Genomic DNA, 26,280 nt, shown 5'->3' on the forward strand with positions numbered 1-26,280 from the left:
CACACATAAGCCTGCGAAAAAGCTGGAGAGAGAACAAGGAAGTGACAATGGGACATATAAGCCCAACCCCAGGATGAAGGAAGAGTAGCAGAACAGTCTGCAGTTGGTAGATTTTCTCTTACCTAGATCATCTTTTTTTACTCACCTCCTTGCCCCTTTCAGTTCTGGTGATGTGGTCATAGTTACATACAGCAAATGCTACTATGTACGTTGACATTTGGGGTGTGGTGTAAAAGGAAGTAGCTGTCCATTTGGTTCCATTCACGTCTTCTTTTACAGATTGACCTAGAGAAAATCATTTTAGTCCAAATCACTGTGAATCTGCCTTTGAAATTATTCATGTCACTTGTCAATCAGCTACTCCTTCCCAACCACTCCCCACAGTCTAGTGGTTTGGATTTCTCTACCTCTAAGCTATCAACAGCCAAACTAGGAAGATCAAAGTATAGCATCTCAGGTGCCAAATTAGAGTCTTGAGTAATATGGGCTTTATGAGGGCTACATCCTTGAGCTCTGTAAGTTTGCAATCCAGTCTGCCTCCTCTCTCTTCCACCCTCTTCTTTTTTTTTTAACTAGAGAAGTTGTGGGTTTACAGAAAAATCATGCTTAAGTACAGGGTTCCCCTATATCACCCTATTATTAGCACTCTGTATTAATGTGGTTCATTTGTTACAACTGATGAAAGCACATATTTATGATTGTACTATGAACTATATAGTCCATGGTTTACCTTAGGGTTCACTACTTGTGTAGTGGATGCTCAGAACTTTTCCTCCATCCCAAACAGAAACTCTGCACAATTTAAGCATTAGCTCCCTATTCCTTTACCCCCACTCTGTTCCTAGGTAACCTATATTCTCGATTCTGACTCTATGAACTTGCTTATTCTAATTATTTCATATCAGTGAGTTCGTCCAATATTTGTCATTTTGTCTGATAAGTTTCATCCATGTGTATCCATATTATCAACTCTATCAGAGCATCATTTCTTTTTATGGCTGAATAATATTCCACTGCGAGTATTTACCACATTTTGTTTATCCATTCATTGGTTAATGGATACTTGGGTAGCTTCCATCTTTTGGCAACTGTGAATAATGCCACAGTGAACATTGGTATGCAAATATCTCCTCCTCCTTCTTTGTCTTAGGTGGGTTAGAATAATTGCTGTTTGAGTCCCTGCTCTCAATTCTCATGAATATATATCTAGAAGTGGGATGGCCAGGTCATATGGTAATTCTATACTTAACTTTCTGAGGAACTGCCAAACTGTCTTCCACAGTGGCTGTCCTACTTTACACTCTCACCAACAATGAATTAGTGTTCATATCTCTCTGTATCCTCTCCAACATTTAAAAGTTTACATTTCTTGAATAGTAGTCATTCTAGTGGGCATGACATGGTATCACATAGTGGTTTTGATTTGCATTTCCCTAATGGCTAATGATATAGTCTATCTTATCATGGGCTTTCTGGCCATTTGTATATCTTATTTTGAAAAATATCTTTTCAAGTATTTTGCCTATTTTTTAATTGGGTTGTTCATCTTTCTGTCATTGAGTTAAAAGATTTCTTTATAAATCCTGGATATTAAACCCTTACCAGATATGTGGTTTCCAAATAATTTCTTTCATTTGTGTAGGCTGTCATTCTACTTTAATATAAAGTCCTTTGAGTTACAAAAGTTTTTATATTTGATGAGGTTTCATATATCTATTTTTTTCTTTTATTGTTTTTGCTTTGGTTATAAAGTCTAAGAAACCACTGCCTAACACAAGATCCTGAAGGTGTTTCCCTATGGTTTCTTCTAGGAATTTGATATCTAACTCTCATATTTAGGTCTTTGACCCATTTTGAGATGATTTTTGTATATGGTGAGGTAGGGTTCCACCTTCATTCTTTTGCATATAGATCTAGTTTCCCAGCACCATATGTTGAAGAGACTATTCTTTCCCAAATGAGTGATCTTTGCCACACTGTCAAAAATCACTTGACCATACAAGTGAGGGTTAATCTCTGAACTGTCGATTCAATTGCATTGGTCAATATGTCTGTCCTTGTGCCAATACCATGCTGTTTTGATTACCATTCCATATAAAGTTTGTTTGTTTGTTTTACATGGGCAGGCACCGGGAATCGAACCCGGGTCCTCTGGCATAGCAGGCAAGCATTCTTGCCTGCTGAGCTACCGTGGTCCGCCCCATTCCATATAAATTTGATGATTGGCTTTTTCATTTTTGCAAAGAAGACTGAAGTTTTACTGGGATTGTGTTGAATCTGTAAGCTGCTTTGATTAGAACTCATATTTTAACAATATTTAGTCTTCCAATCCATGAACATGGAAAACCTTTCCATTTATTTAGGTCTTCTTTGATTTCTTTTAGCAATGCTTGCCATTTTCTGTTTAAAAGTCTTTTATATCCTTGGTTAGATTTATTCTTAGATATTTGATTCTTTAAATTGCTATTGAAAAATGGGAGTTTTTCTTGATTTCTTCTTCTGATTGCTCATTATTAGTGTATAGAGGCACTACCAATTTGGGGGTATTGATGTTTTACCCTGACAATTTGCTAAATTCTAGTTTCTGTAGCTTGAAGATTTTCCAAGATTTTCTTTATACAGGATCATGTCAACCGCAACAGAGAAACTCCACTTCTTCCTAGCCAATTTGGATGCCTATTCTTTCTTTTTCTTGCCTATTTTCTCCAGCTAGAGCTTCCAGTATCGTGTTGAATAACAGTGGTGACAGTGGACATCCTTGTCCTGCTCCAGATTCTAAAGGGAAAGCTTTCAGTCCTTCTGTGTGCTGTGGGTTTCCATTCATGCCCTCATAATGCTGAGAACATTTAATCTACTCCTATTTTCTAAGTGTTTTTATCAAGAAGCAAATACTGGATTTTGTCAAATGCTTCTGCATCAGTCAAGATGATCACTATTTTCCCCCTTTTTTCATTAATGTGGTGTATTACGTCAACTGATTTTCTCTACGTTGAATCACCCTTGCATACCTGGTGTAAATCCCACTTGAGCATGGTGTATAATTCTTTTAATATGCTGTTCAACTCAGTTTGCTAGTATCTGTTGAGGATTTTTACCCCTGTATTCATAGAAGATACCAGTTTGTAATTTTCTTTTCTTGTGGTATCATTATCTGGCTTTGGTATGAGGGTGATGTCAGCCTCATAGAATGGATTAGGGTTCCTTCCTTTTCTTCAGTTTTTTGGAAGAGTTTGAGCAGAAGTCTGCACCTGACTACCAACTGCAGCTCTTCACTGCCCTTCGCAGGTTTGAGGAAGGATGCTGTCTTTAAGTCCCCTCGGCCGTCTTTGTCTCAGGCAGGTTAGAATAATGGCCACCCTCAGACATGGGGTCCCAATGATCTGAAGTAGCTAATTAAAAGCACTTATCAGTGCACAGACCAAATACCCCTGGATTTGGGGGACCAGGGTTTTTATGTGCCACTCTGGCAACTTACTGCTGCCTGCCATTAGGCTGGGGAATGTACTATGGTTGCTGTTGACAAAGAACATAATTTGGTTGTGTTTAACACAATTTACCATTTTCTTTCTCTTCTCCAGATGCTATACAGTGTTCTACTGGACTCCAGAGTTTTGAAATAGTTTGTTCAACAGTTCTTGCTAGTTTAATAGTTGTTCTGGTGGAGGGACTGAATCCTAGAGCTCTGTACTCTACCATCTCCCACAACACTGACTTCCACCTATTTCTACTGCTTCCTAGTCCAGCCTATTTCTCACAACACTTAGCCTAGAGCTCACCCAGGCTCAGGGTAGGTCAATGAGGTAATTCTGTCACACTGGGTCTCAGCTAGGTTTGCAGTTATAGCAGTCTGGGGCCTTTAAGGCAAAAATCACAAACTCAATTGCCTATGAGGGCCAAGTATTCAACATGAAGTAGGCTGATGCTGGGAGAGCAATCTTGTCTGCCAGCAGGCAGCCACTTCTCAGCCATCGCTGCCCGATGTCATATAGGAGTTTCAGGCCCAGTGTTCTTAGATCTTCTGACATTTTGAAGAATTTTTTAAATCTCAATTTAATGTGAAATCTTCAGATTGTTAAAAATAAGAAACTCATTCAATCAGAAGACAAAAGTCATGTGAGCCAAATAAAACTCATCTGTGCACTGGGTTCAGATCAAGTCCATCAGTTTATTATTGATAATGATCAATAGTTGAAGGCCAAACTTCTTCAAGCTCCCCAATGCTCTTAAACATTGGCAGGTTTCCGGTGCATAAGAGAAATATAATGTCCACAGTTTCTAATACAAAAATAATTAGGATTTACCATCTTCTAGATGTGGGTGCTGACACACACCCCAAGTGACTGCTCTCCGTAAACTCTTCTGTCTACATGGTTACCACCTCTCCCTAGGACCTTCCTGGAGGTTGAATGCAGTGACCTAAATTGACATCAGAATTGTCTGAAGACAATACCCCAATACAATGTTTGAAAATCACTGTCTTTGTTCGGAGTTTTCTAGAAAATTCCTATATTTTAGGTGAACTGTCATCACTGATAACAATAGGTAATTATTATGCAACCATTATAATACATTACTAACATGGCCAAGAAAAGCTATTGAAATAAAATTCACGTATAAATATAATATACATATATATGTAATAATAGGATGCATTGCTTACCTAGAATTGGCATGTTAGAAAGGGCCACATAACTTGGGTGATGAATAATTGTAATATTAAAGGTTGCCTTCAGAGCAGGCTCATCAAAACAAGGAAAAACTTTCCTGGCGTATATCGGTTCCATCTGAGTTGCCAGCAGCGTCCTGAAATACAGTGGGAAAATCCATTTAATTTTATCTCAATAAACCAGTAATATATATATTGAGGGGCTGTGGCCTATAATCAAACCTTGGGTGGGTGATGGTTTTCCCTCATCTTCCTCACGCCCCTCCCCGCCCCCCACAAACCCCAATTCTCTCTGCACTAAGAATTCTTCTAAGACCCAAAATACAAATATATATATATATATATGCAAATTAATATTTGCTTCTTTGTATCATTAGCCTATGAAACTTTTTCCAAATAAATTAAGAATAAATATAGCAAATATGCAATGCCAGTCCTTTGAAAACCAGATATTTTTTTCCCAACCAGGATTACTTCCTTAGGAACAGTTCATTACTTTCATCTTCTACCAAATTAAAACTCAGTTGAAGAATGTCTACATTTGCTCTTTTTCTCACATATCTCTTTCTTTCTAGAAAAAACTTATAAAATGTTTAATTTTGGATAACCCTAAGGTAAATGATACAACTTTCATTTAGATATGGGTAGATTTTTCAAATCCCTGCTGCTCTTCCTTTTTCTCCATGGAAAAATGCAAAAAGTGCTGCCGTCCACAGTGACGGATGATTTACAGGAAAAATTAAGGACAAGAGGACTCTAAGCAAACAACAAACTGTCAGACTCACCCCCTGCAAACACTAGTTGAGTCTGACAACAGCATAGATCCTAGTAAACCACTTTCTCTTCAAAATAAACCTGCAGTCTCATTAACCCATTTTCTAAAACTCAGAGACCAGGGCATCTGCTTTAGATGACAACTGTGGACTTTAATTCCTCTTTCTCCTAAGGACCTAAGACTTAGCATCTCTGATACTTTTACCCTTGATTCAGGCCCAGTTCTTAGGTAAATAAAAGGTGAACTCACTAACAATATCATCTCTAGAGTGCCTGTCCTATCCATTACCCACTTCCGTGAATCTGTCCTCTGCCACAGTTTGGTCCCTGCTCAGGTAAAATCCCACACAGCTTTAGGAAGGACACACACTGTTGTCAGCACATTCAAAAACTTCTCACAGCTCATTGGATATATCCACTGCCTCACTGTGACAAAACTATCATCTCTAACAAGTCTGCTTTGCCCAATTGCAATTGCTTTCTCCCACTTTATTACACTCTTGTTTGCATGAAACATAAGAGGGCCTGTGGACTCTGACACCAGCTGAGGGGTCCAGATCATGTGTGATCTTTCAGGACCAACCATAGGCAATTACAAAGGCTCTACGTGTCAGGTCTCAGGGGGGTGGGGTGGGGGAGGGGGAGGGGGAAGCTGCCCTCCCCGCACAGCCTGGGTGCCCAGCCATGCACTGCAGTCTCTCAAGGGAGTCACAGTCAAGGACTCAGGTCCTTCTTATGCACATCTGCATTCCTAGGCCAAGCACCTCCATTTGGAGACCTCCTTTTCAGGGGTTCTTAGCCAAGGCCTTCCCAAGGAAACTCTGCTAAGACCTTATTGGTAGAGGGTGGGGGAGGAGGAGACAGGCATCTTGAAGACACTTATCTCCACTCTCAGTACTCAGTTCTTTTCCCTCTTCTCTTCTCTCAGTCCCTGAGTCCATAAAATATTGGGAGCTTTTGGTCTGGAGCTCCCTGGGCAATGAGATGGTCCCCACATCTTTGATGATCTATCTGACCCTTGCCGAGCACTGTTCCATGGAGGAAAATAAACTGGGGGAGCCAGGACTTTCTCCTGTTTGACCTCTCGCTTATACTACCACAGTGAGTAAAGGGTTCATTGTTCCTTTGATTTTGACTTATCTTAGCAAGTTCAACACCTGGCAACTTGGCGGTCTCAGCTCAGCTCAGCTCTTGGCACTAGCTACTTCAACTGCAAAACCCTGCTCCATCTGCTATCTACTGAGCAATTCCGGAAAATCACACAACCCTGCTAAGCCTCTGTTTTCCCAGCTCAAAAATAGTATTATTATCTGCCTCATCTTGTTTTTTTTTAACTTTTATATTATTATATACTAACAATATGGTTCTCAAATTCTCCTATATTCCTTACAGTCTCACAAATTGTTTTTGATTCAGATAAACTATAGAAGAATTCAAAGAGGGATAAGTACAGGGTAGGGGCGGAAGCTTGAAAATCACTAATTACAAATGCATTTAAACAAGGTCCCAGACATGACTCCCAGGGGTGTAAATCTCCCTGGCAATGTGGGACAGAACTCCTAGGATGAGCTGGGACCTGGAATCATAGGATTGAGAAAATTTTCTTGACCAAAAGTGGGAAGAGAGAAATGAGAAATGAACCAAAATAAAGTTTCAGTAGTGAGAGATTTCAAACAGAGTTGAGAGGCTATCCTGGAGGTCATTCTTATGCATTATATAGATATCCCTTTTTCGTTTCTGGTATATTTGAGTGGCTGGAGGGAAGTACCTGAAACTGTTGAGCTGTGTTCCAGTAGCCTTGACTGTTGAAGATGATTGTATAATGGCCTAAGTTTTACAATGTGACTGTTTGATTGTGAAAACCTTTTATCAGATGCTCCTTTTATCCAGGGTATGGACAAATGAGTAAAAAATATGAATAAAAAATAAGTAATAGAGGGATAAGGGGTAAAATAAATTGGGTAGACTAAAATACTGGTAGTCATTGAGAGGGAGGGGTAAGGGGTATGGGATGTATGAGTTTTTTCTCTTTTCATTTCTTTTTCTGGAGTGATGTAAATGTTCTAAAAGTGATTATGGTGATGAATAACAACTAAGTGATGATATTGTGAGCCACCGATTTATATCATGTATGGATTGTATGTGTAAATAGAAATATTTTTTAAATATTTTTTAAAAATTCTCAGGGGCCACAGATAACTACAAGCTAAAAATGAGCCGGGTTTGTCTCTGACAACAAATTTTAAGTTACTGGAAGTTAGGGATTATGTCTTCCTTCTTTTATATCATTTACAATACTTGGCAAAAAGCTGGGTTCATAACAAGTATTTGCACAGCTTTGGAGCTACTATATATAAAGGCAGATTGATATTTGCCTATACAAAAGAACATGAAGTTCATTTGCAGAGTCTGTTTCACTGGAATTTGTTTGTTTTGTAGTGTTTTGGTTGCTGTCTTTCAAAGGGATGAGATAAAGTAGAGAAGAACTGAGCAATCGACAACGGAGCAAGTGACAAGTGGAAATAATGTTGGGCAGGGAATCCAGCAACCTGAGTAACTCAGTTGTGTAAGTCTGGGAAAGTTACTTAATCTTTCTAGACAGCCATTTCTACAACGGGATTAGATGATCTCATGGGCTACTTAGAGCTCTAAAACTCTTATCCTAAAGCTAACAAAAATATCCAACTGAATGGAAAAATGAGCCCATGAAGCAGCCATGACTGAGTCACCAAAAGTTGAGAGAAGCAACTCAACTGAATGCTCATGTCCAGCCTTCAGGAGGCCTGTGAGTGCCCTGAAATTGTAGAAAGGAAGATATACCTGCATGAAAAGTATAGTGTAAAGTGAAAAAACACACTCAATTCTATAATATATGTTTATATGCTTGGAAAGCCAACAAATGTCTAATGCTTTTGTAACAGAAACTACAGAAAGTAAGGCTTGACTGTAGCATCTCAGTGACTATGACTTCACAGACAATATGAATCTCAAAGAGGAAGCACGATGGAGAGCAAGGAGAAAACCAGACTCTTCCAAAAAGTGGGCAACTTAGGTTCATCAAAAGGGGCTATGGGTTCCTAAAGGCTAGATAGCGGCTCAAAGAGTTACCACCTTAATAAATCAAATATCAAGCAAGTGCCTTCCAATTCCATGATTCAGGGTTCCAGAGAATGAAACAGAGAAAACCTCTTTAGGATTTTAATCAACTAATTCCCTTCCTAGATTTAAACAGAGAGTCAGAAGTTAGGGGAAAAAACCCTTGTGATGGTTTGGAGGCTTTAAGGACCCAGGAAAAGTATGTTCTCCAGTTAATCCATTCCCCTGGGTAGAGAATGGATTAACTGTTATAGGTGGGACCTTTCTATTAGGTTATTTCTATTGCGATGTGACCCACCTCATTCAAGATAGCCCTTATTCCCCTTATTGGAGTCCTTTATAAGAGGATAAAGGGCACACAGAAAAAGCCCAGGGAGTTCAGAGAAGCCCAGAAAACCTGAGACAAGGACACACCCACAGAAGCTGAGAGAGGAAGCCACTGAAGCCAGAAACAATAAAGCAATGAAACCCAGGAGAGAAGGACCAGCAGACATCACCACGTGCTTGGCCATCTGCAGAGGAGCCCCAGATGCCAGCAGCCTGTCTTGAAAGTCAAGGCATCATACCGTTGATGCCTTGAGTTGGATATTTTCACTGCCTAAGAACTATAAATTGTGAGTTAATAAATCTCCATTGTAAAAGCCAACCCACTTCCACTATAATTCATATCTCATCAGCTTTACCAAACCAAAACACCCCTAGACTACACAGTCTTTTGGGCTCTCAACTTTAACTGGAAAGTCAGGAACTACACAACATGTACGATCACATTGTGCCACCTGTGAAGGAACTCATTCCTTTCTCTCTCTAGTTCAAGCAACTGTGTAATGATACCTTGACCTCAGAAAACAGAACCAACCACCACCTTCTCTTCCCTTCAGATCTTACTGGAACATGTTATTACAGTGCTCACTTAATCTATGTTTTCAGTGGTCAGCTGGTGAAGGAGCTAATTTGGGAGAATTTGTCTTCCAGGGGCTCAGTATTGCAGAGCCACCCTTCTGCCCTCTTACAGCCAGATAATCATGGACTCATCTCTTTTTTGTGCTGGAAGAGATCTTAGTGATAAAAAACGACATGATTCCCTTGGGGATCAATCCACAACAACATAAAAATAATCACACAGTAAGGGATATCATTTCAAATTATTTTATGAACTCTGTATGCCTATAGCTCTAGTTAATAAGTACTAAATAATATAAGCTGGTCAAGGACTAAATAAGACTCTTTAGACTGTCATCCAAAACAAGTTTTTTTTTTAACACAGTAACACATCCATAAATCAAAATGTTTAGCAGAGCCAGACATTACATCATTGGACTGGTTCAATGATCAGCCCATGAATCATGCTTGTTTATTACTTGTGTAGTAAGCTCTTTTCTTTTTTTGGCATGGGTAGGCACTGGGAATCGAACCTGGGTCTCCAGCATGGCAGGTGAGAATTCTGCCACTGAGCCACCAATGCCCGCCCTTTGAAAGGGTCTTAAAACTAAAGTTTCCACTAGGCAGCAAAACATAATAGATGCGAAGCTCCAAAGAAAGGTGCCAAAGCATTATACAAAGATTTCCAAGGCAAATGACCTTGAGAACTTGTTCCATGCCGCTTGGGTCCCTCAGCAAGGTCAAGAACATAGAAGAGGGTCAGGGAATGGAGAAAAATGTGATCAGAGAAGCGCTCTCTTGGTAGAGGGTAAAGTTAAGATTTTGCCAGGAATTTGGGAAGTTGTGCAATCCTCTAACCTTCAGCTAGGGAGACAGGACCATTTGGAGAGGAACACAAAGAATTTTGTACAATTTATTTGGGAATCATTCCACTACAATTCTCAAATATCCACACAGTAAGGATAAGGGGAGGCTGAGACATTGGTGCTCCATTCACTCTTGAGAAAGCTGAAATTGACACTGTGGCTGGATCAAACTGGTAGCAGGTAGGGATCTAAAAGGCAAGAGAAAGGATGAGTGCTTTGGAGGTGGAGACAGAAGACTGTTGCTGCCTTGAGACCCAATCTGTCCCAGGCAGAGTTTTTATGAGTGCCTTTTGAAAAGCTCTGGGTTCTGAGGCACAGAATGATTTGAGGGAGCCTGGAGATGTACTACTCAATGGCCAGAGCCAATGTAGGAGTCTTAAGTGACCACCAGAACAGAAAACTGAGAGAAGCATCCTGTTGGGTCAAGGACATTTTAAGAAAACAACAACAAAATAAAACAGCAAAGAAACTCTGAAAAGTAAAAAAAAAAAAAAAGACACTTCAAGGGATGAAGACATCTGCTAGACCTGAATGAGACCAACTAACAAAAGTATTAGTTCAAATAAGAACTCCCTTATGCATCACTTCTCACTGTCTTCCCCAGCCCCACTGACCCCGGTGGGGTTGAAATAGCAGCTATCAAGATGGGAGGGGAGGAGTAAAAACATTAAGTAGGAAAATGGAGAAGGGCTACTTCCATCCTGAAGCCCAAGCTGTGGCAGAGTGAGGGCAGAGCAGGATTGGATTTTCTAATTTCTGCATCAAGATTGTGTTGGTGATTTAGGACTGTAGATCATCTACGACCTAATAATGAGCAAGAAATCAAGGGTTTCTTGAGTTTCTATGCAGGAGCAGGGAAGATTACTCCATAGACTAAAAGGATAATGGGAGAAACAGAGTTGCATTTTTACTGAATTATGACGTATACTTTTTCAATATGCCAGTTACACTTGTTTTCAAAAGATACAGGATCTAAACCTTTTATTAGCAAAACCATCTCCCAGAGAAAACTGCTCAACCACATAAAATACATGGGTTCGATATCTCCATAAGCTAATGAAATGACCTCTTTTCTCTGTGACATCAACGATATCATGTGCCTAACATTTGAGTTCACAGACCCTGTTTTTTTAATGAAAAAGTAAATATTTTATTTAAATATGTTTTCCCCAAATCTTATTAAGATCATATTCACTTAAGACATGATATAACTTAAAGGTATTAGCATGGCAGAGGTATTAGAGTTTCTAAATGAATAGTACATTGTATAACACTTATAAAGAAAAGTTTCATAAGTTGGTCATTGTGGGCTTCGGGTTTTATCACATTTTACCAATGTTGAGGGATTCTCAGATTTTTCTATGAGGATATCTTGGGAAATTTTTAAAGATATTTTTACTGACAAATTGTCACACACATCTAGTCCATACATAGCGTAAATCGATGACTCACAATATCATCACTTAATTGTGTATTCACCATCATGATTTCTAGAACATTTGTGTCACTCCAGAAAAAGAAAAAAGAAAAAACTCATACGTCTCATAACCACTACCCCTCCCTCTCATTACCACCAGTATTTTAATCTACCCAATTTATTTTACCCTTATGCCCCCTATTATTTATTTATAATCCATACTTTTTTACTCATCTGTTCATACCCTAGATAAAAGGAGCATCAGGCACAAGGTTTTCACAATCACACAGTCACACTGTAAAAGTTATATCATTATACAATTATCTTCAAGAGTCAAGTCTACTGGAACACAGCTCAGCAGTTTAAGACACTTCCCTCCAGCCACTTTAATATACCATGAACTAAAAATGGGATATCTATATAATACACAAGGATAACTTCCAGGATAACCTCTCAACTCTGTGTGAATTCTCTCAGCCACTGAAATTTTATTTGGTCTCATTTCTCTCTTCCCCCTTTACATCAAGAAGGCTTCCTTAATCCTGTGATGCTGGGTCCTGGCTCATCTTGGGAGTTCTGTCCCCTGTTGCTAGGGAGATTTATACCCCTGGGAGTCATGTCCTATATAGGGTGGAGAGCAGGGAGTGAGCCTGCTGAGTTGGCCTAGAGAGAGAAGCTACATCTGAGCAACAAAAGAGGTTCTTTGGGGGTGACTCTGAGGCATAATTATAAATAGACTTAGCTTCTCCCTTGCAGGAATAAGTTTCATAGGGGTGAACCCCAAGATCGAGGGTTTAGCCTATTGATTTGATTGTCCACATTGCTTGTGAGAATATCAGGAATTCCCCAAATGGGGAAGTGAATATTTCCTCCTTTCTCCCCAGTCCTCCAAGGGGACTTTGCAAATACTTTTTTAGTCACTGCCTAATTACTCTGGAATATAGCGTGGCATCATGCAAATGTGTACAAACCAGTAAGATCTCACCCCTTATTCAAGATTCCATGTACTTACGGTGTTCAACTAAACTGGCCATACACATTAAATTAGGTAATGTGCTACCCAAAATGTAAATTTTGCACCAAATAAACATCTCTCCCTTTGATCTCACATAGAAACTGAAGTTGTAAAATATGGACCACATCGTCCTTTACATTGCATTCTGATTTACCTTAGTCCTATTCAAATCAGCATCATTCATATCTGAGTTAAAGTTTGATCCCTTTTTCAATTTTTTAAACAGTTCCTGTATGGGGTGCTGCTGACTTTCATAGCTTCTGAGCTCTAACTCTGAGTCTCAGGTGTCACATAAACACCTGAAGTTTCTGGGAATGACCAGGTTATATACAAACAGCTCAGTATCTCCGAATTTAGAAATACCAGTTACAACTCCTGAATATGTGTGACTGCTGTAAGAGCTTACAATCTAGGACCCTTTACAATAGGCCCCAACCTGATAACCCATGCTCTTGACTTTATTTCACCAAGTTTTTATATTATAGTTAGTCCATATGATTGAGGAATGATAATACTTGACTTTTCGTTTCTGACATTTTAGTCAACATACAGACAGACCTTGTGTTGATAGTTGAAATTCTTTTCCACTCTAATTTCACTCTTGGGTGTCATTCTATAACTATTATGTCAGATTAATTTGCACAAACAGCCATGCAAGGAAGTCAAATCTATGCTTGCTCTCACTAAACCTACACAAATTGATTGATTTTAATCATGCCATTCCACCTTTATTTGGCTCTAACAAAAGATCTTACTTTTCTCTATTTCACACTATCAAGCCATTCTCTTTATCATTCTATTTTCTTTTCTATAAATATTTCCCAATTCCTTGTTATCTTTTATCAAGGGAATGCTGTGATCAAAATATAAGAAGTGTGCCTAAAAGAATATCTGAATAAGAATAGGATTATACATTCTCTCTTTTACCGTATTTCAGAAGTAGAGGAGGTGTTGAATTCCCAGATGTGAAAGATCAGGCGCTAGGAGTTTGTGCAATCACTTAGATAACCAGTAAATGTCAGAAGTAGTACAAAAAACAGAATTCCAGCTTCCCAGCCTGCAGTCTTTCACTTTGAAGTACAAATGTTATAAATACTAAAAGTAAACTAGGATAACATGAAGATGACTGAGGAATAGCATTATATTTAATATCAGCCCCTTATCTAGAAATGGTGAGATTTCTGCTTTCCATCATTATGGAACAACATGGGCTGTTTTTCACCTTTTGCTGATTCTGCTTTAGTTGTTTTCACAACTGAAAAACCTAGCAAAGTATATGAAACAACTCCTTTCGGACATTGGATAACAGGAAGCACAGGATTATAATCCCCAAGAGAAGAGAAATGGACAGGTCAACTCTACAACTCCCTCCCTCTGCTCCTGGAAGCAATTTCCAAGCTGTAGCACCTGGAAGGGGAACTGAGACAGAGGCCACCAGTGTCACCAAGTTGACAGGACAGAGAATGGTGTCCAGGGAGACCCAGACAGTCATAATTTGCAGGGCAAAGTGTAAGAGAGGAGGTAGCTATGCAGAGAAAGAGCGCCAGAAATCTGCATAGAACTTAGTTTGAGTCTTTGGTCCAACATTAATCTGTGTAAGTGTAGGGTGAAACTTCAAAGAGCAGTTGTCAGGGAAAGAACCCCCAGGGACTAGTAAACTGAACAATTCTCAGAGCTCAAATGGGGCTTGGAGTTGTTTGAATTTCCAGAAGCCAGAGTCTAGGAACTCCAGAATACAACAAATTTTGAGCGGAGACCAGAAAAGTAATGCCTGAAAAGTGTGTTAACGTAGCCCTAGAGTAAAGGCTATTCTAGAGCAACCCTAAAAGATCTTTGAAACAAGCCTCTAGAGGCTCAAACTGGTCAGCAAGCAACTTAAGTACCTATCGCCAAAATATCAAGACTTCTTTTTTTATTTTAATATTTTTATTGTAAAAACAACATACAAACATATATTCTTGGCACAAAAACATTCCATGCATATTCTACAATCAAAGGCTCACAATATCATCACATAGTTTTATATTCATCACCATGATCATTTTTTGGACATTTGCCTCACTCCAGCAAAAGAAATTAAAAGACAAAAGAAAAAATTCACATATACCATACCCCTCACCCCTCCCTCTCATTGATCACTAGTGTTTCCACCTACCCAATTTATTTTACTCTTTGTCCCCCCTTTATTTATTTATTTACTTTTATCTATATTTTTTCCTCATCTGCCCTTACCCTGGATATAAGAAGCATCAGACACAAGGTTCTCACAATCACACAATCATATTGTAAATGTTATATCTATATACCATTGTCTTCAAAAATCTAGGCTATTGGAACACAGCTCAACAGTTTCAGGTACTTTCTTCTTGCCACTCCAATACACCATAAACTATAAAGGGATATCTATACAGTGCCTAAGGATAACCTCTCAACTCTGTTTGAAAGCTCTCAGGCACTGAAACTTTATTTTGTCTCATTTCTCTCCTCCCCCTTTTGGTTAAGAAACCTTTCTCAATCTCTTGATGCCAGGTCCTGGCTTATCCCAGGCTTTCTGTTCCACATTGCCCAGGAGATTTACACCTCTGGGAGTCATATAGGAGGGAAGGTAGTGAGTTTACATCCTGAGTCCAAGAATTATTATTTTTTTTTTTTCTTTTTTTTTTAAAGGAAAGACAGAGAGAAGGAAGGAAGGATAGAAGGAAGGAAGGAAGGAAGAAAGGGAAACATTTTCTTGTTTTATTGTATTTTGTTTTTCCGTTTTTTGTTACATGGGCTGGGGCCGGGAATCGAACCGAGGTCCTCCGGCATAGCAGGCAAGCACTTTGCCCGCTGAGCCACCGCGGCCCGCCCATGAAGCAATATAATAACAACAGCACTCAAAAATGTAAGAGTTCTAATGTTGGATTTTCAGTAAAAAATTGGAAAATGCCCAAATTATTGGAAACTAAGTAATACAGTTCTAAATAAGCCATTACACAAAGAAAAATCAAAAGACAATTTACAATTTGAAATGAATGAAAATGAAAACGCCAACATCAACTGTGGGATGCCACTAAAGCAGCAGGAAAGTCTGAGTACTAAACAATTGTATTAGAATAGAAGAAAGACCTCAAATCACTGACCTCAGCATCCACCTTAAGAAAATAGAAAAAGAGAAGGAAATGAAGCCCAAGGTAAGAAGAAGAAAGGAAATAATGACGGTCAAAGCATATATCAGTGAAACAAAAAACAGAAAATCAGAGAAGATTAATTAAGTTGATAAATCTTTAGGCTGACTGAACAGGTGAAAAAGAGAGAAGATACATATTACCAATATCTGTAATGAAGGAGGTGCCATCACTATAGATTTTACAGATATTAAAAGAATAGTAAAGAACTATTATGAACAACTTTATGGTTACAAATGTGACAACAACTCTGATTAAATGGACAAATTCCCTGAAAGACACAACCTACCAAAGTTCGCTCATGAAGAAATAGATAACTTAACAGCCCTATATCTATTAAATGAATTTAATTTGTAGTTAAAAAGCATTCCACAAAGAAAGGTCCAGACCCAGGTTGGTTCATTGATGAAATTCTACCAAGCATTTAAGGAAGAAATAATACCAATTATATACACAAATTCTTTAAGAAAACTGAAGAGGAGAGTATACTTGCCAATTTATTCTCTGAGGCCAGCATTACTTTGATTTCAAAACCAAACCAAAACATTGCAAGAAAAAAAATTACCAGCCACTATCTCTCATGAACATAAATGCAAAAATTCTAAACAAAAGTTTAGCAAATCAAATCCAACAAAACATAAAAAAGATAATGCATCATGACCAAGTGAGATTTAATCCAGGAATACAAGTTTGACTTTAGAAAACCAATCAATGCAATTTACCATATTAACAAACTAAAAACAAGACCCATATGACCATTTCAAAAGATGTAGGAAAAGCATTAGCATAATCTGATATCCATTCCTGGTAACAACTCTCAGCAATAGAAGGAATTTCCCTCAACCTAATTAAGGGAATCTACAAAAGAAAACAAAATGTACAGGAAAAATCAAAATTAATAGTGAAAAAGTGAATGCTTTCTCCCTGAATGAGGAATAAGAAAAGGATGGCTGAACTTATCACTTCTATTCAACATTGTAATGGATGTTATAGACATAGAGAAAACGCAAGAAAAAGAAATAAAAGTCATCCATGTAGAAGATCTAATGGAATCAATAAAAATGCTGCTAAAAAAACTATGAAGCGAATTTAGTGAGGTTACCCCATCACAAGAGCAAAATACAAGAATTAAGCAGCCACAAACATTTGGAAATTGGAATTTTTAAAAAATACCATTTATAACAGAATAAGAAATATGAAATACTTAGGGATAAATCTGACAAAACATGTACAAGATCTATACATTGAAAACCACAAAACATTGCTAAAATAAATTAAAGAAGACCTAAATAAAGAGAGAGAGATACCATGTTCAAGGGTGGAAGACTCAAATTTTTAAAATTTGAATTCTCCCCAAATTGATCTCTAGAGTCAACACAATCAGACAAAATCCTAGTGGGCTCTTTTTTTGTAAAAATTAACAAACTAATTCTAAAATTAATATGGAAACAAAAAGGACCTAGGATAGTCAAAACAATTTTTAAAAAGAAGAACAAAGTTGGGAGATAAATTCAAGACTACCTGATTTCAAGACTTAACATAAAACTATGGTAACCAAGACAGTGTGGAATTAGCACAGAGATACACAATTAGATCAGTGGGACAGAATAGACCATCCAAAAATAGACCCACATATGTATGGAAACTGATTTTTCTTACGAAGATGCAAAGACAATTCAGGGGTGAAAGAAGAGACTTTCAAAAAACAGTGCTGGAACAGTTTGATTTCCATATGCAAAAATATGAAGCACAGGTAAATGCCAATTATTAGAAAGCTGGAACAGAGAGATGGGAGAGAGAATCACTGGTACAAAACATGAACTGTATAAGGCATATTCTCTCAAAAGTGCTATGGACTGGTCAGGAAGGATTGGCATTTCTAACGTAGATTTATTCTTCAGATTTATCAAACAAAAGAAAGGCATTTTCTTCGGGTTAACATAAAAGACCTCATTCCAAACTTCCTCAATCCATTTACGCCAATGAGAAAAGGAGCTGGCCATAGTACTTTCTATTGTTTTTTAATTGTTTTCCATGGAGTTTGATCCCCTGCTTCTCATGTCTGTTTGAACCTTACGTAAGTCTTATACACAGTAAATGAAAAAGTGGATACAAAACAAAAAACTAGAAATGGTACAATATCACCCTATTTAAAGGGATCCCAAGGACCCATATTTATTCACTGGGATTAATTTTAGGAAAGGTCTCTTTAAAAATGGCCAAAGATGACTTGTAACTATTCTGTGGTCCAGGGCTATTGAGTGATTTGTTACTTACCACAAAGGGAAAAACACTCTTTTTTTTTAAACTTTCTCAATGCATCTGTGATCAGGTGACCAAGAAACCCTCACCTAGCTTAGTAACTGGCCTTCAACATAGAATCCTCTACAATGGGATTCAAAGATCAGGAGCAACTGCTACAAAATACGGAGTTTCATAGTGCAATATTTTATGGAGCCCTTGATAATACTTATTTGGAAACCCTGGATGAATCAGCATGTTAAAACTACTGTCATTTGTGTTCAATGACTATTTTGCATTTTTGGTCAGGGAGAGGCATTGTATAATATTACCAAAATGTATTTACCAGGACTCAGATGTGTAGACCGCATTGCTTTATAAGTAATGTCTTCACATACTGGAACCCATATTCTCACTGATAGCAGAGAAAACAATTTCAATCTTGCCAATTAAAGTATCAAGTTCAAAACCATCCTGTTCAGATAGCTACCCAATTCAAAGGCCAAACTCCCCTTTGGGGGCTCTTTTACTTCCTTAGGACCTGAAAACTAAGAAGCTTCCTCTTGCACCCATTCACCACATTGGGAAAGGGGAGGGACAGGAGGCCTTTTGAAAGAAGGGGACTTCTTGGATTCTCCTGACTGGTGTGTTTTTTGTATCATTCCTCCATAATAGTCAAGCTTGTGGGTCCGGTTGACGATGTGGCCCTCCCCTGGACTCTTGTTTGCAGGCCAGTCCTCTGAGCCTGACTACAACTCTTCCTGGAGCCACATCTGGGTGACAACTTCTACCGCATTATGTTACACAGGTCACTTCGACACCTGGCACGGTGGTCACTCTGTAGGTCTCAAGTCAATATCAGGACCCCATGGGGAGCTTCTGGATCTCTTTCGACCTTCCACAGACTGCAGGGACCAGCCACACTATTCAAGGCCCACTGGCCTAAGTCTCTTCTAGTCTGTGAATTAGAAGTCACGTGGGCTACAGAGTCATGCAGAACATAGAGGGAAGACCAGGGTTCCTGCTCTAAGAGCTTTCCCAGACACTCTGGATGTCATTATCGTTTAAAATATTTTTACTGATAAATCTTAACACACACATATTCCATACCTGGCTTACAACCAATAGTTCACAATATCATCACATTTTGTTCATTCATCACCATGATCATCTTTCAGAACATTTGCATCACTCCAGAAAAAGAAATAAAAAGAAAAAAACTCATATATACTATATACTTTAACTCTCTCTCACTGACCACTAGTATTTCCATCTACCCAATTTATTTTAAGCTTTGCTCCCCCATTACTTGTTCATTCTCCATCCACATGTTTTACTCATCTGTCCATCCTCTAGATAAAAGGAGATCAGACACAAGGTTTTCACAATCACAGTTACATTGTAAAAGCCGTATCATTAAATAACCATCTTCAAAACTCAAGGCTACTCAAGAAATGTTTATTTGGTACAAAATTTACATTTTGACTAGTACATTTCCTAAATTAATTTATATGGGAAGTTTCATTGATCACCATAAGTACATGGAACCTTGAATAGGGCATGAGAGTTTGTAGGTTTGCCCAGGTTAGTGTAATGCCCCAATAAATTCCAGAGTGATCTGAGCAGTGAATAAAGTATTTGCAAAGTCCCCTTGGGGGAATGGGGAGAAAAGGGAAAAATTCAGCTTCCCCAATTGGAGAATTCCTGATATTCTCACAAGCAGTAGGGACAACCAAATTAACAGATGAAGCCCTCAATCTTGGGATTTGTTCCTATGAAATTTATCCCCACAAAGGATAGGCTAAGTCTACTTAAAATTAGGCCTCAGACACCCCCTGAAAACCTCTTTTGTAGCTCAGATGTGGCCTCCCTCTCTCTCTCTCAGCCAACACGACAAACAAACTCACTGCCCTCCCCCTCTCTACATGGGACATGACTCCCAGAGGTATAAATCTCCCTGGCAAGGTGGGACAGAAATCCTAGAATGAGCTGGGACTCAGCATCAAGGGATTGAGAAAACCTTCTCAACCCAAAGGGGAAAGAGAGAAATGAGATAAAGTGTCAGTGGCTGAGAGAGTTCAAACAGAATCAAGAGGTTATCCTGGAGATTATTCTTACACATTATATAGTTATCCCCTTTTTAGTTTATGGTGCATTGGAGTGGCTAGAAGGAAGCACCTGAAACTGAAGAGCTGTGTTCCAGTAGCCGTGTTTCTTAAAGATGATTGTACAATGATAAAGCTTTCACAGTGTGACTGTGTGATTGTGAAAACCTTGTGTTTGATGCTCCTTATATCTATGGTATAGATAGATGAGTAAAAAATATGGATAAAAAATAAACAAACAATGGGGGAACAAAGGTTAAAATTAATTGAATAGATTGAAATACTAGTGGTCTATGAAAGGGAGTGGTAAGGGGTATGGCATGAATGAGTTTTTTCTTTTTTTCTCTCTTTTTTCTGGAGAGATGCAAATGTTCAAAAAATAATCATAGTGATAAATACACAACAATGTGATGATATTGTGAGTCACTGATTGCAACCATGTCAAGAATGATTGTATGCCAAGAATGTTGGTGTGTCGGTTCATTGTTCATAATAAAAATATTTTAAGAAAAAAATCAAACCTACAGGAACACAGCTCAACAGTTTCAGGTACTTCCCTGTAGCCACTCTAATACACCAAAATCCAAAAGAATGGATATCTATATAATGTGTATGAATAACCTCCAAAAGAACCTCTCGACTCTGTTGAAAATCTCTCAGCCACTCTTTGGGTGTTTTTGCTGTGAACTCCACCCTCCATTAGGTTCTACCCTGTAAAAGCCAATGTGAGTCCTCCATCCATACGGCCTCAAATCTCTTTCATTTCTGCTCTCTCTCTCTCCTTGTGAAACTTTGCCTGCACCCTAAAGAGCAGAGTAGTTGGGTATTACCTTGATCTTTGGCCCAGCCCATAACCAGTGACTTACAGATGTGGGGATATAAATGCTCCTGCCTCCTTACTTTCGATGGAGACAATGCTGAGGTGTGATTTACACTCTCTTCAGAACTTTTCCCATGGTACTTTGTTCAATACCATACGTTGACTTGGCCTCATTCCCATCCCAGTCGCACCTCCCCATTTTCCTGGGAACACATTCTAAGAAATTATGTTCACAGAAAAATTTGTCTCAGGGTCACACTTTGTCAGAGAAGGAGGAAGGTGGAAAGTGAATATACCTATTCTCTCACATTTTACTTTCTCTCTTTCTAGTCCTTCTTCACTGCAATGGAAGGGATTTCTACTGCCCCTTACTATACAGCAACTATCCTTATAAAAAAGGAGGAGATAGTGGGGCGCTAAGGCTGGTTCAATATTCAAAAATCAGTCATAACCTATGAACAGACTACACAGGCTAAACAAGAAAAAATCACATGCTCATACCAATTAATGCAGAAAAACATATTAACCTGCACAAACCTTCATTTAACACCCACTTCCTAATTTAAAAATATCTCAGAAAAACCTAACCAAGGAGAAATATCTTTAACTTGATAAAGAACATATACAAAAAACGTACAGCTAACTTACACTTAATGGTGAAAGATTGAATATTTTCCCCTTAAGATCAAGAAAAGTCAAGAATATCCATATTTTTCATTGCTATTTGACACAGCTCTGGAAGTGCTAGCCAGCATAATAAGGCAAGGCAAGGAAAGAAAAGTCACATGGATTGGAATGTAAGAAATAAAACTGTCCCTATTTGCTGATAACTTGATGGTCTACATATAAAATGCCAAGAATCTAAAAGCAAAACTTCAAGAACTAATGAGTTTAGAAAGTTCACAAGATACAAGATCAATATACAAAAGCCAATTGTATTTACCTATATACTAGTGACAAATAAGTGGAAACCTAATTAAAAACAAGACACCATTTACAATTAATCAAATAAAATGAAATACTTAGGTATGAAGCTAACAAAACATGGAGCGGACTTGTAAGCTGAAAACTATAAATAGCTGATGAAATAGATCAAAGAAGATCTAGTAAGGGGTTATGGATTGGAACACCCAAGATAGTAAAGATGACAATGCTCCCAAAATTGATATACAGGTTTAATGCTATTCCTATAAAAATCTCAGCAAGATTTTTTATAGTCAAAATATTCTAGAATTTATGTGGAAAAGCATATGAACTAGAATAGCTATAACATTCTGAAAAAGAAAGAATAAAGTAGGGGAATCACGTTACCAAATTTCTGGACTTTTTATATAGCTACTGTAATCAAGCCCGTGGTATTCGTGGAGAAATAGACACATAGCTCAATGGAACTGAGTAGAGAACCCAGAAATAGCATGAAACAATAAATAGTGAAAAAATAATGAACAAAATTAACTCAAAATGGATAACAGATTTAAATGTCAAATGCGAAATTATAAAACTTTTAGAAAATAGCATGGGAGAAAATCTTCAGGACCTAGGAATTGGTGAAGAATTCTTAGACACAACATGAACGCACAATCCACAAAAGAAAAAATCAATAGATTGGCCTCCATCAAAATTAGACCCCTTTAAGAGGGTGAAAGGACAAGGTATAGACTTGGGGAGAAAATATTTTCAAACCACCTACCTGACAAAGTACTCATATCTAAAATGTGTAAAAAAAAAAAAAAAACCTCTCAAAACTCAACAATATGAGGGATAAAATGGTGGTGTAGTGAGGTGTGGAATTTAGTTCGTCCTTCAGGGCAGTTAGTAAACAGCTAGGAACTATCTGTCCTCCAAACACATCCAGACACATCATACACCAGTCTAAAGTGGGTGGAATTGCCAAGATCCCACAGAGAACTTCATGAAAATGTTCAAAAGTTGACCATGGTGATGAATGCAGTTACATGATAAAACTGTGAATCATTGATTGTACACTTTGGATAATTATAGGGTATGTGAATATATCTCAATAAAATTGCTTTAAAAAAAAGAGAGAGAGAGAGACAGTGCACGGTAAGAGGGAGTTAAGAAACAAAATGCCCCAAGAGAAGCCAGAAGGACCCGCATTGGCTAAGAGAGCCATTTGAAACCAACTCAGGAGAGAAGAGCCAGCAGACATGCCATAGGCTCTCTCATGTGACAGAGGTCCCCCAGATGCCATTGGCCTGTCTTTAGTGAAGGTACCCTTTGGTTGATGCCTTAGTTTGGACGTTCTTACAGCTCTAGAACTGTATGAGTGTAATCTAATAAATATCCTTTGAAAAGCCAAAAACAAAAACAACCCACAAACAATCCAGTTAGACAATGAGCAAAACACATGAAAAGACCTTTCACTGAAGAGGATATACAGATAGCAAATAAGCATATCAATAGATGTTCAACATCACTAGCCATTAGGAGGCGCACATTAAGACCACAGCAAGATATCACTACACACCTAACAGAATAACTAAAATAGAGAGATGTAAGTGTTTAGAAAAATGATCACGGTGAGGAACACACAACTATGTGATGATATTGTGAGCCACTGATTGTAACCATGTCAAGAATGCTTGTATGTCAAGAATGTTTGTATGTCAAGAATGTTTGTATGTCAGGAATGTCTGTGTGTCTGTTTGTTGTTTATAATGAAAATATTTTTTTAAAAAAAAACAGGGCACCATATGAAGAAACTGGGTCTCTCGTACATTATAAGTGGGAACGTGAAATGGCACAGCCATTCTGGAAAACAATTTGGCAATTTCTTATAAAACTAAAGACACACTTACCATATACCCTGGCAATTGCACATCTGGACCTTTATCCCAGATGAAGGAAAACTTATATCTGCACAACAACTTACACACAATTATACACTGCAGAATAGCGTTAAGATCCCAAAACCAGAAGCAGCCAAAATGTCCCTCAACAGAAGAACGGTTAAGCAAACTGTGGTATATCCCTGCCATGGAATACTGCTCTACACAAAAAGGAACAAACTACTGACACACAAAACTTGGATGGGTCTCAAGGGCAATATGTGGAGAAAAGCCAGTTTCCAAAGGTTACATATTGTATGGTTCCATTTATATAAAATTCTCAAAATCACCAAATTATAGAGCTGAAAAGCAGATTAACTGTGCCAGGGGCTGGAGGGGTGGGGAGAGAGGTGGGTATGACTATGAAGGGGTAGCGTGGGAGAGGTCTTTGTGATGACGGAATAGTTGTACTCTCAAGTGCAGTGATGGGTACACAAACCTATACATAGAATGGTACACACACATAGTACCAAAGCTAAATTCCTGCTTTTGATAACGCCCATCAATATAATTATGTAAGATGTAGCCACTGGCAGAAACTGGGTGAAGAATATAAGGAAGCCCACTGTACTGTCTTTGCAACCTTTTATGAAACTGTGATTGTTTTAAAATAAAAAAAAATTAAGTGTGGGGCACTGATTGTGGGCACCAAAGTTATCTGAGGCAACTGTTAAAAATATAAATTTCTGAACCCCACTCTAAACTCACTGATACAGAATTTTTCAGGATGTGCCTCAGGAATCTACTTTTTTAAGGAGCTTCTCAGGTGATTCTGACGAACACTAAAGTTTGTGAACAACTCCCCGAATGCAGGATTTTTCCAAAGTGTAGGAATGCAAAATGATTTTCGGCAGCTCCCCCAATACATTTCTATATAAGGTCTGATACACACATGAGAAATTCAGTCCTTTCCCAATTTTCTGAAGTCTTTGTGATTATGTCGAAAGAAAGTCTCGGTTTAGTGTTAATTTATTTTGAACACCTAATCCTGTTTCCCCTTTGTCACAAAAAAGCAACACCTTCAGATTCAGAGCCTCTGGAGCCATCATCAGGCAATAATAATAGACAGAATTGAATAATATTGTTTTGTAGTGTTATCACCTTTTATAAATTGCAAGTGATTTTCCGTTTATGATAATGGCATATGTGCCAGCTTGGAAGGATTGTGTACCCTAGAAAAGCCTTGTTTTAATCCTGATCCGCCTCGCAGAGGCAGCAGTTTCCTTAATCCCTATTCAGTATTATAGGTTAAAAAATCGATTAGATTATCTCCATGGAGATGTGACTCACCCAATTGGGGGTATTAACCTTGGATTAGAGGGAGATGGGACTCCGCCCATTCCTGGTGGGTCTTGAGTACTGAAATCCTTTTCAAAAAAAAAAGAGGAAACATTCGGGAGAGGGTCTTGAGAACGGGAGAGCACGAGACCCATGAAAGCCATGGGAAAACCACGACAGAATGATAAGAAAGCGACAAGAACTACAGAGCCCACGCAGCCAGAGACTTTTGGAGATGAAGAAGGGAAACACCCCTGGGGAAGCTTCATGAAACAAGAAGCTTGGAAGGAAAGCAGATGTCGCCATGTTTGCCATGTACCTTTCGAGTTGAGAGAGAAACCCTGAACTTCATCAGTCTTTCTTGAGTGAAAGCTTTCACTCTTTTTTTGCCTCTGCTTCTGAAAACTGCAACGTTGTGATTGAAGCAAAAGTCACAAAGAAGCCTTGACAGAATGATGACTTGCAGTGAGGCAGATTTTTGAAGCCCAGCAGGCTTGAGTTTGAACCTTCGCTGTGTGACTGAGGCCAGTCTCTTAACCTCTCTGAGTTTGCTACCTCATTCCTGAAATAGGGATCATAACTGTCAGTTTTTTTCAACTGTGAGGATTAAATGAGAAAAGGGTACACAGTGATTGGCACACATGGGAGAGCGGTAGCTCTTTTGGTGCCTTAATTTGGACATTTTTATAGACTTACTTTAATTGGGATATTTCATGACCTCAGAACTGTAAACTTGCAACTTAATAAATTCCCCCCTTTTAAAAGCTGTTCCATTTCTGTATATTGCATTCCAGCAGCTAGCAAACTAGAACAGCATAGTTTCCTCTTTAATAAGCCTACTTAATATTTTTGTTTAAATCAGCTAACATTTTTAGTAAATAATGTGGTAGTAGGTACGTGAATACCCAAGACAGTCATACGCCCATGAATGAACTTTGGGAAACCCTGCTCTGAGGGACAGTGACATTTGGTTCTTGCTTTGAACTTTCTATATGTGGAAGGAGGCATCGGGACAGAAGACAGGCTCAAGGCACCCAGGAGGTGGCCCGATGATGGCAGCATGTGATGGCCCCTGCCAAGTGGACAAAGGCAGAGGCAGGTGAG

At 38.5% G+C, this 26,280-nt stretch overlaps 1 protein-coding gene and 1 long non-coding RNA gene across 4 annotated transcripts in view; one reads left to right on the forward strand and one right to left on the reverse strand.

The window, feature by feature from the left end:
• LOC143665468 (uncharacterized) lies at nucleotides 1-26,276 on the forward strand. Of its 3 annotated transcripts, XR_013166985.1 has the most exons (5): nucleotides 26-106; nucleotides 3,579-4,542; nucleotides 6,369-6,541; nucleotides 7,880-8,006; nucleotides 26,178-26,276. It is a non-coding gene; the product is annotated as an uncharacterized LOC143665468 (long non-coding RNA). The 3 variants fall into 3 exon arrangements; XR_013166983.1 differs by lacking the exon at nucleotides 26,178-26,276 and having other exon boundaries at nucleotides 7,880-9,172; XR_013166984.1 differs by lacking the exons at nucleotides 3,579-4,542; nucleotides 26,178-26,276 and having other exon boundaries at nucleotides 1-106; nucleotides 7,880-9,172.
• Nucleotides 1-26,280, reverse strand: part of LVRN (laeverin) — an 84,110-nt gene that overhangs the window by 54,647 nt on the left and 3,183 nt on the right. Inside the window, exons 2-3 of the mRNA XM_077138901.1 lie at nucleotides 4,661-4,803; nucleotides 146-285 (exon numbers count right to left, since the gene is read on the reverse strand). Coding sequence (XP_076995016.1) covers nucleotides 146-285; nucleotides 4,661-4,803 — 283 coding nt within the window. The remainder of the gene's footprint in view (nucleotides 1-145; nucleotides 286-4,660; nucleotides 4,804-26,280) is intronic.

This window comes from Tamandua tetradactyla, chromosome 21 (assembly GCF_023851605.1).
Source record: "Tamandua tetradactyla isolate mTamTet1 chromosome 21, mTamTet1.pri, whole genome shotgun sequence".
Classification (NCBI taxonomy): domain Eukaryota; kingdom Metazoa; phylum Chordata; class Mammalia; order Pilosa; family Myrmecophagidae; genus Tamandua; species Tamandua tetradactyla.